Below are 20610 nucleotides of genomic sequence, written 5' to 3' on the forward strand. Positions count from 1 at the left end.
TGCAGTTATAGCAAATTTAGCAATCTTATTAAAGCCAGGTTCCAATTTGTTTTTTTAGGGTAATCTGAATGTTTGTCAGAATGGGAGCAGGTACATGTCATCTCCATATATCTCACAGTCTGTTTCGCTTCTGTATCATGAACCATACCGTCATACACAATAAACCAGTTTACATCAGACAGATTCCATTTAAGTCTGTTGTGACTCTGTTGAATCCTGAAATGGTAACAATTCTAAGTGAATTCTATCATCTCATTTTCCCAAATCTCCAATCCATGTCCTTGTTACACTTCCCCTCCCTTAATAAACTTCTTTACTGAAAAATGCCCAGTGCCCTGGCCAAATTCTAATCCACCTCTATTGTACTACCTTAGCTATCCTGTAGAAATAAACCACTGACCTAGAAGAATTAACCTCATCAACAAAATCAAATCAATGCATTTTTAGTGGTATGCATTGCTCTGAAAAATTGTCAGTGTTTGTGTTGTGTGATTTTTTTTTTCAGTTTAAGTGTTTCAGCATACCTCTCCCCTGCCAGCTCTCCAGTAACTGGTGGTCATCATTGAATTCCAGTTCAGTGGCATTGCAAGAAGGGAGAACAACTTTGTGCCAGATGGTCAGCTTCTTTTGTGCGATTTATGTTTTCACACTACTCTGAATCATCTTGGAAATGTAAAAACAAAAAGTGGCCATTTAAAAAAAAATGTTAATGATTTACATGTCCATCATCATATATTTGTAGGCTTGCCCCACTCCTGGCTGCTGAGTTTTCCCTGTTGGTAGCGTTTGCGCAAGCAACCCTCCTGCCAGTGCATACTCCCCAGCTACAGTCTCCTGCTATCTACCTGAGGCCCAGGGTTAATCCTGAATTCTGTAAAGTGTCTCATACCTTCTCCTGAGATTGGAAAGAGTCTTGTTTTCCCTATGTTTTACTGCCCTGAGAAGCAGGAATAGTTATTTGGAACGAGCAACCCTCCTGCCAGTGCATACCCCCCAGCTACAGTCTCCTTCTATCTACCTGAGGCCCAGAGATAATCCTGAATTCTGTAAAGTGTCTGATACCTTCTCCTGAGATTGGAAATAGTCTTGTCTTACCTATGTTTTACTGCCCTGAGAAGCAGGAATAGTTATTTGGAACGAGCAACCCTCCTGCCAATGCATACCCCCCAGCTATAGTCTCCTGCTGTCTACCTCAGGCCCATAGATAATCCTGAATTCTGTAAAGTGTCTGATACCTTCTCCTGAGATTGGAAATAGTCTTGTCTTACCTATGTTTTACTGCCCTGAGAAGCAGGAATAGTTATTTGGAATGAGCAACCCTCCTGCCAGTGCATATCCCCCAGCTACAGTCTCCTGCTATCTACCTGAGGCCCAGTGATAATCCTGAATTCTGTAAAGTGTCTCATACCTTCTCCTGAGATTGTAAAGAGTCTTGTCTTCCCTATGTTTTACTGCCCTGAGAAGCAGGAATAGTTATTTGGAACGAGCAACCCTCCTGCCAGTGCATACCCCCCAGCTACAGTCTCCTGCTATCTACCTCAGGCCCAGTGATAATCCTGAATTCTGTAAAGTGTCTGATACCTTCTCCTGAGATTGGAAAGAGTCTTGTTTTCCCTATGTTTTACTGCCCTGAGAAGCAGGAATAGTTATTTGGAATGAGCAACCCTCCTGCCAGTGCATATCCCCCAGCTACAGTCTCCTGCTATCTACCTGAGGCCCAGTGATAATCCTGAATTCTGTAAAGTGTCTCATACCTTCTCTTGAGATTGGAAAGAGTCTTGTCTTCCCTATGTTTTACTGCCCTGAGAAGCAGGAATAGTTATTTGGAATGAGCAACCCTCCTGCCAGTGCATACCCCCCAGCTACAGTCTCCTGCTATCTACCTCAGGCCCAGTGATAATCCTGAATTCTGTAAAGTGTCTGATACCTTCTCCTGAGATTGGAAAGAGTCTTGTCTTCCCTATGTTTTACTGCCCTGAGAAGCAGGAATAGTTATTTGGAACGTGTAACCCTCATGCCAGTGCATACCCCCCAGCTTCAGTGTCCTGCTATCTACCTGAGGCCCAGAGATAATCCTGAATTCTGTAAAGTGTCTGATACCTTCTCCTGAGATTGGAAAGAGTCTTGTCTTCCCTATGTTTTACTGCCCTGAGAAGCAGGAATAGTTATTTGGAAGTATGTACAAAATACTCCTACCGTCTTAAACTGCAATAAACTCCTGTCTTAGTTTAAGTGAGCGTTCCCTGCAGGACTATCAGCAGACATAGTCTCTTATTATAATACATCCCGCCTGCTAGAGTTAACACCCCCATATTGTCTCTTAGACCCACATTCCCTATACCCTCCTTAGACTCTCTCCTAAAACTCTCCCCCCTGCTTGTAAATTATATTTTTATTCTTCTCACCTCTGCCATCCCCTAGTCTCTCTAAAACCCTTTCGGTAGACTCTACTTACTTTACCTGCAATCACCATTAATGGGCAGTAGATCTACCTATTTATCCTTCACTTACCTTGCTCCTTGACATTAGCCTTTCAAACTTATTTTTTGCCTCTCTCTTACCTCTGTTACTCCTCTACCTATTTTTTGTCTCTGAAATAGCCCTTAGTCAGCTCTCCTTTCACTCTGCTATTTTAGTCTCTCACCTCCTAGCTACCTTACTTTGGACTTAACTCCCTTATCACTGATTGTTTTCCCTCAAAACCTGTCTTCTTGTCTGAACCCACTCCGTTCGCCCTGCGGGCTCATTCCGCTCCCCTACCCTACCCACAAATCCCACCCCCAGTGGTCCTACACTTATACTTCCTAAACCACACCCTCTCTCTCATCCAACCAATCAATTGCCCCAACCACTTACTCCACTTAGCTACACCCTCCTCCTCTAACTCTCTCTAGTATCTCTACTTATAGTGCTGTCCTATACCCTATAGCACTACTCCTCCCTCTCCTTAAGTATCTCCCACTTTCACGAGTTCCTCATTATCTTATCCCTATCTGCCTCCATTGTATTTGTATAGGTATTCATAACAATATGAAAACTACAATGAAAGTTATCCTAACCAACCTAATACTCTTAACCATATTTTTACCTGCCCTCACCTCTGCCTATCTCCTAACCTGTTTTGAAAAGGCTAATCTCTTCCACCATAACCTCCCTCCAAAACAAACAAGCATTCATGATATCTCACACTCCCATATACACATTAACATCATCTCCACTCCTTGCTATATGCTACCTCAATACCATAGATGCACACACATTAAGTACAACAAACTCTTAATAGGAAAATGGAAACTTCGAATTAACTATTCACACAACCCATTATTTAAGCTAAAGAACCCTACCTTAAAGGATGGGGACATCCACCCTAATCCTGGCCCAACCAATGCCTCCATAGTAAATATTCACTGCACCACACCCTCAAACCTTCCAACCCAGACCAAACTCACCAACTCTCTACTAATAGCACATCTCAATATCTGCAGTATCAACAACAAAATTGCCCACCTTCATGCCCTCCTTGATAGTCACTCCTTTGACATCTTCTGCCTTACAGAAACTTGGTTAAAACCTGTAACTAAGGATAATGAAATTAGCCCCCCTGGCTATAACATATTGAGACAAGACCGATTAAAACGTAAGGGTGGGGGAGTAGCACTCCTATATAGAAATGGCCAACAGATATCCTCTATAACTTGTAACCCCCCCTGTGGACAGTAAGGCTGAAGTCCTCATCTCCAGACTTCAAATCAACCCTAACAAAACCCTTTATGTGATCTGTATCTACCTACCCCCCCAGTAATAACAACACTATAATAGAAGATATTCTTAGCTGGGTGTCCTCAACTTACCCACAAGAAACAATAATATTAGGTAACTTTAACACTGACTGGAAAACCTTCACCGCTAATAACCCTTCCTTACATATTAATCTTCATGGCTTTATTCAAACTATCACCTCGACTACCAGAATCAACAAACCAACCAAAAAAGAGAGCACCTTAGACTGGATACTTATTAATAAACACCCACATACTTATAATGTAGGAACCTTACCAGATGATCTAAGTGATCATACTCTAACTTATATTATAAGACAAAAGAATGACATCTCTAACACTCCTACCTACAGGATTTCACAAACAAAGAAACACTTTAACCCTGTACTATTCCAAAACGAACTCAATGCATGTGACTGGAAACCTCTAAAAATACTCCCACTAGATGAGGCTGTTAAATATTTTAACTCTAAATTTCTAGCAATCCTAGATGTGCATGCACCTAAACGATGATGTGCATGCACCTAAATGATGATGTGCATGCACCTAAACCATGATGTGCATGCACCTAAACGATCTATTAGAATGAAATCCAAACCAGCCCCCTGGCTTTCAAAAGAAACTAGACAAAATATACTACTTAGAAACAAAGCTTGGGCTAAATGGAGAACTAACAGAACTTCCCCTGAACAACAAACTTTTAGACAGCTAAGAAACATAACAAAAAAAGCTATACTCACTGACAAAAAGAACTACTATTGTAAACTACAGCAAACACACCAAAAGAATCCACAGAAATTTTGGACTAGCATAAATAGGCTCCTTCACCCCGGTAACTCTAGCACACCATCCCAACAAGATGCTGATCATAGTACCCCACAACAAACAGCCAATAACTTCAACACCTACTTTACAAAAACTATACAATCCCTAGGTAGTCAGCTTTCCACTGATAACACAAGGCTCCCAACCTCTTTACCTGGATCTTTACCAACATTTCAATTTCAACCTATCTCAACCACTCTCTTCTACAAAATCTTACTAAAACTTAAGCCCTGTACTCCTTCAGCCGACCAGTTACCTTCTGAATATTTGCAAAAAGCAGCCAAAGTTATTGCCTTTCCCATTTCCATCCTAATTAACAGAACCATCAATGAGGGAATCATCCCAGACATTTGGAAAATCTCCCACGTCACTCCCCTACATAAAGGTGGTAAATCTAACGATTACTCTAACTACAGACCAATAGCTCTACTATCACCTTTAGCAAAAGTCATGGAAAAATGCATTCACCACCAGCTATTAGACCACCTAACTAAACACAACATACTGGCTAAGTGCCAGCATGGCTTTAGGCCATTTCATAGTACTACCACCGCTCTCCTATCTTTTACCGACTCCATTAATAAGAACCGTAATAGCAACATCCTCTCTTCTGCTCTCTTCATTGACCTTTCAAAAGCTTTTGATATGGTAAACCACCTCCTGCTTATAAATACTCTTGAATCTCTTTCTCTGGATACCCTAGCTATACGATGGTTCAAGTCTTACCTCAACAATAGGCAACAGGCAGTTCTCTGGGAAAATAAACTATCATCCCACCTGCCATTCACCCTTGGAGTCCCTCAGAGCTCCATTTTAGGACCTCTTCTTTCTTCTTTATTCATCAATGACCTTCATGTAGCAGTCCCTGAAGCCACCTGTATTCAATATGCCAATGATTCCACACTTATATGTTCTGCCAACTCCATTTCTGAACTACACTCTCTAACTCAAAAAGTATTCAACTCAGTAGAAGCTTGGTTCTTGAAACGCTGCCTCCTTTTGAACACCAAAAAACCCAAGTTCCTACTCTTTACACCTACCAGTAGGTCCTCCCCTATAGACTTCTCTGTCAAATCCAACAATGGCACCCTTATCTTACCCGATCCTACCACCAAATTATTAGGAGTCACAATCGACAACAACCTTAACTTCGATAGCCATATAAATAACACCATACAAACAGTAAACAGAAAAATGGGCTCCTTATACAGAATCAAACCCTTCTTAACTCCAACAGCTAGAACCACTATTGCCCACTCTCGTTTAATCTCAACTCTTCTTTACGCCTCACCTATTTACACTAATCTAAAAAAAAATAATCTTCTCAAACTAGCAAGCTCCTACAACAATATTGCCAGATTTGCCACTGGCAATGCATTTCAAACTCACCACTGCCTGAATCTAAAGCAGCTAGACTGGCTTGAACTTCCTAACATTCTGATTTTTTTCCCAACTCACCATTGCCCATAAAATATTTTACCACCCAAATAATTCTCCTATACTTGCTAACCTCATTACCCCATATAATAATCTTAATTCCCTACGCTCTTCTAGCAAATTACTAGCTTGCATAAGTAAGTCCAATAACGTGGCAGGTGACACCCTTTTCTCCAATACCACTGGAAAAAACTGGAACCTTCTACTTACAGATCTAACTCTACTACCTTCACTGTCACTCTTTAAGCAAAAACTCAAAAGACACCTAAAATCTCACTGGTTATGTCCCTGCAGTAACCGTGACTAATCTTTAACCATTCCCTACTTCTATCTTCACAATGCCTCTGGATACACAATCATACTCTGCGTACCCCTCAGTATGCAGAAACTGGTACTAGTAAGATTAATATAACTTCCAATATTTATGTAAACTATCAATGAACTTTAATGTATCTCTTATATCTTACAGTAAGAAGACTTATATAATCCTTTAAACTCATCCTTCTTAGTATTGTACTTCTTCTAAACTCCTTTTTTGTTATACATCTGTGTATTATATTTTGTGCTACGTTGGAGCTTTTCTCCCCGGGCCTCTACTGAAAATGGAAATATATCCAGTTAGTCTAGCCTGGTCAACAAATGTAAAATAAAAATAAATAAAATAAATAAATATGCTGCTGTTGAAGCTTCCTGGGTGTAAGTTATAACTGCAGAAACCTGAACTGGTATAAAACTGTATTTTGAGATGTAGGAGATAATACTGCTTTAATCATTAATGATAATTATGTTCTAAAGATTATTACCAACAAATAATAATGTTGATCCATTCAGATAATGCAAAAATATGTTAGAATTTCCTTTCCATGCACTTATTTCACTTATTTTTCTCTGTTTTATTTTTAGATAATACTAAATGATGTGTCAAAATTCCTGTTTGTGTATGCTTTATTCATCCTGGGATTTGCTGCAGGTAAATATGTCTTGCTTTCCAATCTTATTCTTGTCAAGGTCAGAAAAATCCAATCTTTCTGAGCCTTTAGAATAGGCTTTCACTTAGATTATGATTTGCATGTTTAAAGTGTTCCGTTCATACTTCTGCATGCATCGTGGCATAAAATAACGTATGAGCTAAAAAATACCTAGTGACATCAGGACAGGGATAATGTCAGACAGTGTCCATATACTTTAATGGGCACATACCGTGCATATGATCAGATGCACCCATTAAACTCTGTGAATTAATTCTCTTGCTGTTACTATTGCATGTCACCAAGGTATACAGTAAATTTATACTTCATTGTTATAACACATTTGCAAGCCTTCTTATAAAGAAATGGGTCATAAATATGAGGAATGCTAAGAGGGGAAATGCATAGTAGGGTCATAGATTTGGTGATCGCACTCAACTTCTGTTCGGCATTGAGGAGCTTGATGTCTGGGTCCCATGTTGGAACTTGCAGGTACTCGTGTAGTCATCCAAGTCCAGTTTGAAGGTATGAATTGATGGACTCACTTCACAGTCTGTTTGATGTTGCCTTTTATTGTGGTACAGAACCCTTTTGTGCAGGACGGTATTCTAAGCAGGGCATTAAATAGTAAAGGGTCAACTTTAAACTGTTGCTCGTCAATTGTATATAAAGCTGGTGTGGAGTTTTAGCAAATGCTATAATTCTACATTTTTGACATTGAGTGCAAAGTAATTTCTACTACATATTTTGTCTGGAACATTAAGTGTTGTTTGAAGGGGTGTGGTGTCAGAGAACTGAATGCTGTCATGTTTGCAGTCATCTGCAGATCTGATCAGTCGCATGTTGTTGTTAGTTCTGGCATATAAGAAAAAGATGTCAAAAAATAGTGGCCACGGTCTTCAGGGATTCCACTGATGATAGGGTATGGATAGGAATTCTCCTGTTTTTGCAAGTTGTATGTATATAGCCACGTAGATAAGTATGGGACATAAATTAATACTTTCAAATCCCTGTGTTAATGTATGCTTCTGTCATTGGGTATAATGCTGAACTCTTTATTCATTTTAAAGTAAGTTGCACAGAGTGATAAATTAAACTTTCATCCAGGGCAGTGGTCTACAAATTTTATGAGGTTAGCCATAAAAGACCTGCTATTGACAAAATTATATTGGATTAAGTCAGGGGTTTATTATTTTAGTTTTTATTTAAACTACTTAATTAAGCACATATGGAAAATATTTTTGTAATAAGTTTCTTTGCATATTTAAAACTGTTTTACAGCTGGTGGTTTGTAACTGATACTTTGGTGTCCTGCAGAATACTCTCTTGTACAGTGATTTAGATTTGTAGGTTTTGTATATTTATTATTTAGATTTATTTTTGATTGATAATTGGCATGCAACATTTAAAGGGCTTCTGAATCTAAGACTAAACACTGAAACCCCAACAATTCAAGCTGTTTCATAAGGGTAAGGAATAGAATCTCACAGTCTACAGTAGCTGTGAGATATCACTGATAAGGTAGCAAATTGAGAAAAAGTCTGCCACCCTAGTAAGTGGTGTACCGGGTTGGTAGGATTACCTGCTAACTGAAGTAAAGCAAGAGTGGAGGCCAGACCACAGCTGATAAAATCATACACAAAGTTTATTCAAGTAGTAAGAAAGTGAGCGCTTTCGCAGCCAAAGCTGCTTCATCAGACAAAGACTCATTACATTTCCTGTATTTTAAATTCATTCTATCCAATCATGAGCCAGCAACAGTTAAGAACAATCACTCAATAAAATATTTTCTATCAAGTATAAAATAATGCAGGTGTATGCAATTAAATATTAAATTGCAAAGGCATATCATATACTGCAGAAATCTTTAAAACACATACATACATTTATGCCAACTACCTATATAAATGCATGCACATAAAAATGTATAGAAATATATACCCAAATTCATCTTTTAAGGGGTCTATTAGCTAGTACAGATTTAATAGACAACTTATCATTTAGGCCCTTACACACTGTTGCTCTCATTCTGATGATCCACTCTAGTTCCTTATTTTCAACTCTATTTCTAGTTGCACCTCCTCTATTCCCTATCCATACTTTCTCTACTACCATAAATTTGAATGTGTGCGATACATCTGTGGCCAGAATATGTCTCACCAGTGCATTAGTATCAGTTTTCCTACAAATGTCGTATAAATGTTCTGTAATACGATCACGTAATCTATGTGTAGTCATACCTATATAGAATGCCAGGCATCTAACACAGTAGGCCAGGTATACTATGTTGGCAGTATTACAATCAGCTGCTAGACCAAAGGTTAAATGTTTTCCAGTATCTGGATGTATGAATGCTCCCTTACTATCCAAAGAGTCACAGAAATTACAGGGAAGGTAAACCTTACTTCTCTGAATCTACCTCTCTGAATAGACAGAAAACTCAGAGCACTAAGGTTATGAGAATTCCTGTAACCTATTTGAGTAATATTCGACTACTACAAGGGGTATATGGTAAAAATTTGGAACGTTTTATGTGTAGATGATAGAGTTAGGAATCTAGTGGGTGATAGACCTAAATATGTCTTTAAGAACCAAAAAATTACTCAGAAGAATATTTTGTGGTCCTAAGCATATGGATGCACATTCTAAGCCTGCTATCACTCACAGCCATGGTACCTTCCCTTGTGGAAAGTGTAATTTCCGTGACTTTTTGGATGTAAGGGAGCATTTGTACATCCAGATACATCAGTCTTTGTCTGATGAAGCAGCTTTGGCTGCAAAAGCGCTCACTTTCTTACTACTGGAGTAAACTTTGTGTATGATTTTATCAGCTGTGGTCTGGCCTCCACTCTTGCTTTACTTCATTCTACTTGCGACGTTGGGAGACCAGTTTGTCAGCATCACACTTTTGTTCTCTATACTTGTGATTACCCGCTAATTCTTTTAGCAGGACAAAATAAAAAAAAAAAAAAAAACACGTGGGAGTGAAGAGTGACCAGCCCATATGTGCTTAGCTTGACCTTTGAACATTTCTTTGGTGTAGCATTGGTGAATGAAATTGGAGACTTGACTTCCTTAGGTGCTTCTGTTGAGTGAGGGTCACCATGGATCCTGACTGCTAGAGGAAAACTCAGTTTAAACTGCTGAAAGTAAAACTCAAGTTAAAAGCTTCTGTTTCGGGTGAAAGGAAGAGACTGGAATCCTTAATCCTTAGAATAGTTTTAGTTCCTCATAGTTCTTCAGGCACATCTGTGTGTTACAAGCTTGGTGTTGTATGTTATATACATGATAAACATGATAAAGTAGTTATTTTTACAGTATTGGTCAGCCCCTTGTGGGCATGCTAGATGACTGGCAGTTTAGTAATCTGTAGTTTTGGTGTCAAAACTACATGGTGCAAATGCCCAAGTATTGGTTTATTTAAAAAAAAAATCTGACTATCTTAAGAATAAATATTAGATGAAAAATAAAAATGAGAATACAAGTCAGTTTCCTCCCTCACTTTTTCTGTGGACTAAAAATAGAGCATGCATTAGGGATTCATCAAAGACATGTAGGTCAAGTTGGCTTTACGTGAAGGAACAAAAGAAACAATAGGATGTAAACAAAAGTCAAAAACACAGGGTCAGAGTTTTAATACTTATTTAAACAAACATTAGTGGTTCTGCATACACTTTCACTGATGCTTCATCAGATCTGCCTAAACATCAGTATTGTAGGGATACTGTTCCTCGATGTAATGCTAAATGCACCATTTTAAGTCCAAAACGTTCTATACACATATACACACACACACACACACACACACACACACACATATATATATATATATATATATATATATATATATAGATATATATAATATCTATATTCAGTCCAAAAAGTTCAGTATATATAATATCTATATAAACACTAATTATGACCACTAAACTGTCTTTCTACATGTTTGCAAAATGAACTGAGACAAAAAAAAACTGTAATGGCACCACACAGCTACTACTACATGCACCCCTCCCCCACCTACTTTTATCTCCATTTCTTCAAGCAGTTTGGGTGGGGAAAACTCTTCCTTTCCAAAGCAATGTTCCTGCTTGTACCAGACGAGTTGTGAAGGCAACGATGGCTCAATGTCCTTCCTTCTTTCCTTCCTTCCTCTTTAGAGGAGCCAGCTGGTCCATCCTCTACCTATTCTGAAACAACTGCTGGACTGCAAGACAATGAAGTAGTTCCAGTCCCAGAAAGAAGGTAAAGTTTCTCCTAAGGACTAATCCTGATACCTAAAAAAGATGACCATTGGAGGCCTTTTCTCAGCTCTTCTAGTTTGAATAAGTACATGACAGTAAAAACATGAAGACACTCACACTGCGGACTATTCTGACCTCGCTGATGAAGGTTGCTTACCTGCCCATTCCTATTCAAAATACACATAGGTACTTCCTCAGGTTCAGAGTGTCTCAATCATGGTACTAATTCACCCCTCTTACCCTTTTCCTTTTGGCCTCTTTACCCTAACCATTTTCTTTACTCAATGTATGACTCCAGTTTGGCAGACCTAAAGCTAAAGGGAATCACTATTTACCCTCTCTATGTGTCTGACTAATTCAGGCCTACTTTACAAATGATCTAAAAAAGGCTTTTAGCTTTACCAGTTATCACTTCAGAATCTCCAGTAACATGTATAAGTCCAGTCTGGAACCTTCTCATGAAAAGAAATGTCAGACTGCCACCCTAAGCACTATGGATTTCATAGTTTTTCTTCCTCAAGAGGGTCACCCAAATAACATATTTTGCTGCATTTATCTGAGAGGTCTCACCTATAACTGGGCCTTTGTCAAAACCTTGGGTTTCATGACATGTTCTATCTGAAAGTTGCTTTACTTAAGACTGTACATGGGAATGACAGCTGGTACCTGAAAAAAATATTTGGGGGCCAGCATAAGCAATCTCTAGAACATGTCCTTCTCCCAATAACTCCCATATCAAAGGAGTTCAAATAGTGGGCTCTATATGTGGTGAGAAAGCTGGGGCTTTCCTTCATGTCCACAGAGACCAGCTACAAGTGCATCAAGCTATGCATGCGTGGTCTCACTTGTTTCATTTCAGAAAACCGTGCAGATGACCCAGAACGCAAAAGAAGGAGAACTGCAACCTCAAAATTGATAGCCATTTACAATGCCCTCCTGACCTTTTATCCAGTTATGACCCTACGGGCCCCCTCAGATGGCAGACAACATTAATGTCATATGGACCACCAGTAAGTAAGGATACACACTTCTGTCTCATCTGTAGTTTGCATTAATTCTCTGGGAACAGGTACTTAGTCACAAACCACACATTCAAGCAGTATGTATTCCCAGTCATCTAAATTCTTTTTTGTACTACTTGAACAGAGAAGTCATAGCTTTCCATGAACTGTTATTAGACAGAATAAGTTTTCTGAAATCATAAGAATGCTGACCAGCCAATACTTATGGCTTAATTACAGTTCAGCTGCATGGTGCACAAATGTGCTGCTTACTGAGCTAGAAGTGAAGTTTTCTTAAGATACTAAGTCTTTTTGGCTGGGTTCTGCTGAAGTCAAAGTCTAGTTATAGTTGCATTCACAGTCTGTTGCAGACAGAAACTTGCAGAATGTACACGGATGAAAGAATATACTTTGCAGCACAACACTCTGTTACTTTAAGAGCAGTAATTAATAAATAACTTATTATTGTAACAAACCACACAGACTACTGTTGCAGCTTGAGTTACACTGTACCACCTTACTTCTCTATCAACATGAAAGATACAACATTACCTTGGAACAAGTGTGTTCCTACCCAAATACCTCTCTAACAATTTCATTTGCTATAGTCTTTTTATATTGTTTTTACATCCTGCTTTTCTTCTTGGTATTCTATTTTGGACTTTCTATGAGAACATTTGTTTGCTGATGTTTGCAGGAAAGCATGTAATAGAATTGTTTTCCATCCTGTAGAGACAATGCTAATATTGTCTTTAAGAAAACATCTTGTGGAAAAACACATACAAATGCTGACCATTCAGACTTCCTTGATTGATGGTGTTTATGACAAAAACATGTACAGATTGTTTTCCTGTTAAGAGCATATCCATTATTTAAGGAAGCAGGTCAACATTCTTGCTGACAGTGTGAAATTCATATAAAATTGTTTTTTTTTTACATTTTTGCTGAATCTGTAAGGAAACATGTCCATTAAGCAGATTCCTTATTTTTCAAGGCACAGTTATTTAGTATGGATGTTAATCACATATTGCTATACTCTATTTCTACATTTAAGCAAGCTTTATTTTATACCTTATTTATTTTGCATATTTGTAGTAGAATTAATTTCAATTTTTATTCACTGTTAAATACACTCTAACACTTTCTGTTCAGCAGCTCAAGTCAACATTTCCATCATATGAATCAATGGTCTCCTTTATGCCTGTTATCCAGTTCTCTTCATTCTAAAGTTGTTGCTAAAGGCAAGAGAAGAAAAAGTTCTCAATTATAGCTCCTCTTGGCTTAATCACCAGGGTGTACCTGATTTTCCCACCTTAAGAACATGACCATAAGTGATCCAGTAAGCCTGTCCACTAACTGCAAGCTAGTAATTCAGTATAAGGCAAAAATCTGGACATACTGTGAAAATCTGAACAATTGAGTGGTATGACCCACTGTCTTAGGGTGTCCCTCACACTGGTCAGTTTTAAGATGTCCCTTGTGACACATCTGTTTAACTTTACTTATGGCCAACTTAGACAGCTACTCATCCATCATATGAATGACATTTATTCTTAATTTATTCATGCTGCTTTTGCTGTTTGCTGAGTGTTATACTTTTACTGTTTATGTTCTGATTGTATTTTAGTATAATGTATTTGGAAATAAGCACATAAATACATTTTTCATTTTTTTTTATTTTCAAATATAATTGAATAAATTCCATAATATTTATAAATATCATCTAAATTAACTATTTACACTATTTACATTAGCCTGACACTATAACAAATCTAATATGTACAATTACTGTATAAGTATGTCCAATCCATTATCAGAGTGTCTAATCAGTCATTGTATGGTGTCAGTCAGAGATGGAACTTTTCCCCAAGGGTTGTTGAAAATGGGTTTGGATACAATCTTAGTTCTTTAATTTTAGTTTCCAGTAATGCTGTGATCTTCACTAGGCTGTAGAAGTCTTCCAAGGTTGGTATTGTATTTTGTATTCCATCTTCTTGTTATACACTTCTTTGAGATTGCAAGTATAGTCCATACAAGATACATGTTTGACCTAGTCAACTGAGAACCTTCATTTACATTTAATAATAGAAGAGTTTTAGTTAAATAAAATGATTCATTAAACAAGACTTGTAAACCGTTTTTAATACCATTCCAAAATGGCTCAATTTTAACACAATCAAAGAAAATGTGGTTCCAATCTGCATTGAGTACTTGCTCACTTCTTCAACATCTTCCGTTAATGGAAGAATTAATTTTGCTGATTCTGTCTGGGGTTAAGAATGCTCTGCACAAGCATTTCCAGTTAAAAACTTTCCAGTATTGTGTGAAGGATGTATATAACTTTTCCAGTGTTGTGTGAAGGATGTATATTTTATTGCTAATATATTTGTTTTAATACCTTTAGTTAACTGTATTGAGTGTTCTTTTGTTATATGTTTCCAATATGAGGTTTTGGGTGTTGTTTTATAGTTTATCAATATTTTGTAAAACTTTGAAATACTGTTTCCCATGTCAAAGTCATTATATATGATTTCATATATGCATTTTAGTAAATTTAGGTATTTAAATAAAGAATTATTAATTATTCTACTTAAATCTTGCGAGTATGATAGAATACTCTGTAAAGTTAGTCCTGTTGTGGAATTTTGTATGTTGTTAGTATTACTTGCATATCTAAAACTTTTAGTTCTTTGATACATTGGAGCCAACAAACAAATCTTTTCTGTTCCCAGGAATTAATAATTTCTCTAAATATTTTATGTGGAAAGTTCTTGGTGACTATAAATGGTGTTAAAAGATCAAACCGGATTTTTAAGTCTATATTTGCATTAATAATTTTCCTAAATGAGTCAATCTAATAATTAATCATACAAGTTTTAGCGGGTTTAGTTATGTGATATTGCAGACATACATAATATATGCTATGGCAGATTGTTTATATCTGTTATTTGAATTTTTTTTTGTAAATCAATTCATTCATTAATATTACAGTTAGTAATTCTTTCCAATTTGCAGAGTAATTTGGACTTATCCAATCTGAGATTGTTTTAGATATTGATGCTTTTATATATGTTTCTATGTCAGGAAAGTTTAATCCTCCCTGTTTCCATGGTCTGATATGATGTATTAATGCTATTCTGTTTCTTTTGGGAAACCATAAAAATTTTATTAGACATGAATTTATTTCTTTAAGTATATTCTTGTCTGGGTAACAGTTGTATTGCCAAGGCTGCATATAGCATCTTGGGCAGTAAAACCATTTTTATTAACTGAAGTCTATCTTCAAATGTTAATATTATTTTGTTCCATTTTCCCACAATGACTTTAATTGTATTAATGATATTATTGTAGCTTTTTGAGACTAGTTCATTATTATCCTTGCATAACTCAATTCCTAGATATTTTAAGGTAGATTCTTGTTTCCCTTTGATGTGATCCCCCTTAGTTTGCAGTTCTTTCTTTTTATTTAGAAGTAAAATTTTGATTTATTGAAATGGAGTCCTGAAGTCATGTAGAATTTGTCAATTAATATATCTAATTATTCTAATGTCTCTTTTGCAATATATAATGTTAGTAATATGTCATCAGCAAATAGCATTATTTTAGAATTGTATTGTTCATAAACATCTATTCCTTTGATTTTTATACTGTTATGAATTAAATCTGCCAATATTTCAATAGCCAGAGCAAACAGCACTGGTGCCATGGGACATCCTTGTTAGTGCCTTTTGTTATATGTATAGATTCAGAGATAAAAGGACCTAACTTGACATATGCTAAATTATTTGAAAATATATTCTTTAGGAGATGGATAAGGGATGCTGGAAATTCAAATAGCTTTAGGATTTTGAATAAATAGTCCCAATTTAGGGAATCAAAGGCTTTCTCTATATCTAAGCCAATTATGAATGTTTCTTTGTTTACTTTGTTAACATAATCTACAAGAGAAATTATCCTTTTAATATTGTCATGTGTGTGTCTATGATATATAAAGCCAGTTTGATCATTATTTATTGTTTTGGATAGTGGTATTTTCATTCTGTTAGTTAATATTGCTATAAATAATGATACAGGTATATATGAGGTACAAAGTTTTGAGGATTTGTTTTCCTTTAGGATTGGTGTGATTAAGGAATATCTCCAAGAGGGTGGAATTAAAGCTTGTGACTGAATTTCTAATAGAGTTTTATGGAAGAGGGATAGTATCTTTGAAGGAAAACGTTTATATATTTCCATAATTATGCCATCTATACCTGGAGCTTTATTATTTTTACCCTCTTTTATTGTATCTGTAATCTATAGGATATGGGTGCTTGGATATCTAGTTTTAATTTTTCTGGTATTTTTTTTTTTATATTGGAACATTTTTCATTTAGATTTAATTGATCAGTATGTATATTTTCTTTTTGGAAATGTTTCATATAGTGATTTCTATAGACATCAAGAATGCCACCTATATCTGAGACATTTTCCCCTTTCTTCTCATGAAAGATACTTTTAATGTTATTAGCTTTTGATTGTACTTTGATTCCTGTAGATAAATTATGTAGATATTTGGGAAAAGTGGCCAAAGTATTAATTTTTAGTTTTTCTAGAGCTAAACTAATTTTATGTGTTAGAATTTCATTCTGTTTATTGTTTAATACTTCTACTTTCTTTTTCATCTCCAAATTGTCTTGATTTTTTCAGCTTTTACTGACAAAAGTTTGGATTGTAGATCTAATAATTCAGAATCCCATTCTCTGAAATTTTTTATACTAATTTAGGGTTTTGCCATATATATATATATATATATATATATATATATATATATATATATATATATATATATATATATATAAGCTTTTAATGAGTCCCATATCATTACTTTATTTATCGATGTGGTGTAGGTAATATCTAAGAAGAACTCTAATTCAGATAATAGCCAGGGTTTGAACTCTTTAATTTTAGTTATATATGCTGGAATTCTGGAGTTAAAGATTCATGGTTTATACCCATTTTGAAGTTTTAGTATTGGTGAATTGTGATCTGAAAAGGGGCAGATAGTAATTGAGAAATTAATGATCTTAGAGTGTAAGTCATGGGCAGTAAATATTTTATCTATTCTAGTTTGGGTACCAAATATGTGATTTTTATGGGAAAACAACAAAGATTTATCTTCTTTAAATTTGAAAGTATCTTCAAGATGAAATGATTCTACCCACTTGTTTAAAGCTTTTGATAGAGTAGATGTATGCAGCAGTCTTTTAATTGTAGTTTCAGAAGTATCAAATATACAATTAAAATCTCCTCCTAATATTAAGTTGCCTTCATAGTTATTGGAAATGAAATCCAAGTGTTTTTTAACAGTTCCTGATCCAATGCCTGGGAACCAATATAGATTGGCTAGGGTCCATAATCTGTTATTATATTTAACTATTACAAATGCCATAAGGCCTTCTTTATATTCATGCTTATAAATGATTTCTGGGTTAATCACATTTGTTTTCCATAAAATTGTTACCCCTTTTGACTTTGTGTTATAAGTTGACTGCGTAAATATTATATATTCCTTGGGATTCCATTTGTATTTGTTTTGAAATTAGTTTCTTGAAGGAAGACAATTTGTGCTTTGTTCAATTTTAAATATTTCAGTAGATTTTATCTCTTGCTAGAATTGTTTAAGCCATTGGTATTTAAAGATAATAAAGTTAAATCCATCTTAGGTCATTTGAACTATGTATTTTTTGTTTTAATGTGACTAGTAAATCTTCCTCTGATAACTATAAAGTATATGTTTGAGCTTTTAAATGAAATTATCAGTATTATACTTTGAAGGTTTACCAATAAAGTAATGTTTTGGTCAGGCATACTAAAAATGTTTTTGTAAAATAACAAATTTAAATTAATAAATGTTAACAAAACTAAGATCCACACTAGCCATGGAATGAAAATCATTCCTAATCTGATGGATAAACCTAAGCCCATCAGATTATCACTCATACCTTGACAAATCAGAACATCTGAGCTCCATCAGTTGAATTATCATATGGAGAATATTTATAATAAGAATAAGCAACATTTATGTTATTTTGAACAGATATAGTACTACTGTAGATTAGACAGAATTCTAATACAATATGTCTTGTTATATAAGCAACTAATATTTACATGAAAGATAGATAACAAGAAATTCAAACATAGTAAAGAAGGATGTATCATATATAAAACCTCAGCAAAAGATTATAGCACACAGTTATTTAACATATTTACCCTTATTGATGAAGTCTTTCAAAACATATTACTTAATCTAAATAGATGACAATAATATACCTAATGTTTATAATACAGTGTATTTTACTAGATATGTCAGAAGTTACATTTAATTGTTTGTCAGCATTTAAGTAATCACTTTGTATAATCAGCAAAGGATAAACAGAGTGATTATTGTCAATTTAATACTGTTTGTTCAGAATGTGTTTGTTACATGCTGTGACATTCCTAGTTCAGGCTTCTGTTGTTTACCTTGAACAACTTTGTCAGTTTGTTGTCATATATAAAACATTAGTTACCTTGGTAACAGTTTAATTATCATGTATGGTCAAGATGGGTTACAAAAACTACAATTCAAGTTAAAGCAATTACATGATTTGTTATACATATTTACTTATATAAGAAAGTCATCATGCTTCCCCTTGATGTTCAACATAGTGTATGCCAATTATGACAAGTTAAAACAGCAGTTATTATACTCAAGCCCGTGTTATTAAACTGAGTGGTTATTGTCAATTTAATACTATTTGTTCACAATATGATTGTTACATTATGTGACACTTCAAGTTCAGGCTTCCACTATCTCTCTTGAATAACCCCATCAGTTTGATGTCATGTACAAAACACTAGTTGTCTTGGTAACCGCTTAAGTATTACACATGAACTACAATTCAAGTTAAAACAATTACATGACTTGTTATACATACTTAATTATATAAGAAAATCATCAAGCTTCCCTTTGATGTCCAGTGTAGTGTATGTCACCTATGACAAGCTGAGACAGTAATGTAACTATGCAAAAAACAAAGTTATTGAATCCAGATTTTAATATCTAAATTCAGCAGACTGGTTCATCTATGTGACAATTATATATTTTGTGTCCAGATTACTAAAGTCAAACACTACATCATCTATCTTGCATGTGTTTTTTTTTCTTCCCTGCTGTAGCTTAGTTGTTTGACACAAGCTGTTAAGCATTATCGTCACTATGTTCCCGTTACCATAGCAACCTGGGAGCATTTGAGCACCACCAGTGTGTCTGCGTACCACTCACCAGAGGCTCACGATGCACTCGAAACAAAGCCTCACCTCACCAGCAACCCCAAGCCCAAACTACCTCCCTCCCAGTCCGGCAACAGCCAAGAAAAGAACAGAAAGCAAACAAGTCAGTGAAAACAGCTAATAAGCAATTACATGACCCGCCACACACATTCACCTGTACAGGAAAACCACCATGCTTCCCCCCGCCATTCAATACAATGTATGCCATTCATGACAAGCCAAAACAGCAATGTTATTAAACTGAAGCCCATCATTAAACTGAATGTCTATTGTGAATTTAATACTAGTTGTTCAGAATATGATTATTACATTCTGAGACATTTCAAGTTCAGGATTCCACTGTCTCTCTAATCTGGTCAGTTTGATGTCATGTATAAAAACACTGGTTATCTTGGTAACCATACTACCCATGGTCAAGATGGGCTACAAAACTACAATTCAAGTTAATACAAATAAATAACTTCTTATAATGTAGTGACCACAAGCTGGTAAGCTTTATCATCGCTCTGTTACTGTTACCATAGCAACCGGGAGCGACTGATACTGTTAATGAGTCTGTGAACTATTTACTAAAGGTGTGCGATGCACCTGAAGCAAAGCTTCACTTCACTAGCATCCCCAAGCTTGAATTCTCTCCCTCCCAGCCCGGCAACAGCCGGGAAAGAGCTGAAAGCAAACAAGTCAGCAAAAACAACGAACAACAAAAACAAAAAAACAGAAAAAATATTATAATTATAATGACATCTGCACCAGCTACCAGACATGGCTGCATCCATGCACACCACATTAGGATCGACCAAGCAGCACACAAAGCCACGATACCCACCACAAATGCCATCAACCATATCTATACAGAATAATAATGACACTGTACTAGCCGCCAAACACACGCGGTGATGGTGCTGCAGTAGCGTTGTCGCCTCACAGTAAGATGCTGTCTGGTTCGATTCTCAGTAGAGCATCTTCTGCGTGGAGACATGCATGAATGAGCGTACCTTCGTTGAAGGTTGTGCATCAGGGCTGGTAACTTGGCACGTAAAAA

At 36.0% G+C, this 20610-nt stretch overlaps 1 protein-coding gene across 3 annotated transcripts in view; it reads left to right on the forward strand.

Moving 5' to 3' along the window:
* Positions 1-20610, forward strand: part of TRPV3 (transient receptor potential cation channel subfamily V member 3) — a 579202-nt gene that overhangs the window by 441841 nt on the left and 116751 nt on the right. For all 3 annotated transcript variants that reach the window (XM_044080834.1, XM_044080833.1, XM_044080836.1), the window contains one exon: positions 6945-7011. In XM_044080834.1, coding sequence (XP_043936769.1) covers positions 6945-7011 — 67 coding nt within the window. The remainder of the gene's footprint in view (positions 1-6944; positions 7012-20610) is intronic.

Source organism: Protopterus annectens, chromosome 8.part0 (genome assembly GCF_019279795.1).
Source record: "Protopterus annectens isolate FY-2018-M chromosome 8.part0, PAN1.0, whole genome shotgun sequence".
Classification (NCBI taxonomy): domain Eukaryota; kingdom Metazoa; phylum Chordata; order Ceratodontiformes; family Protopteridae; genus Protopterus; species Protopterus annectens.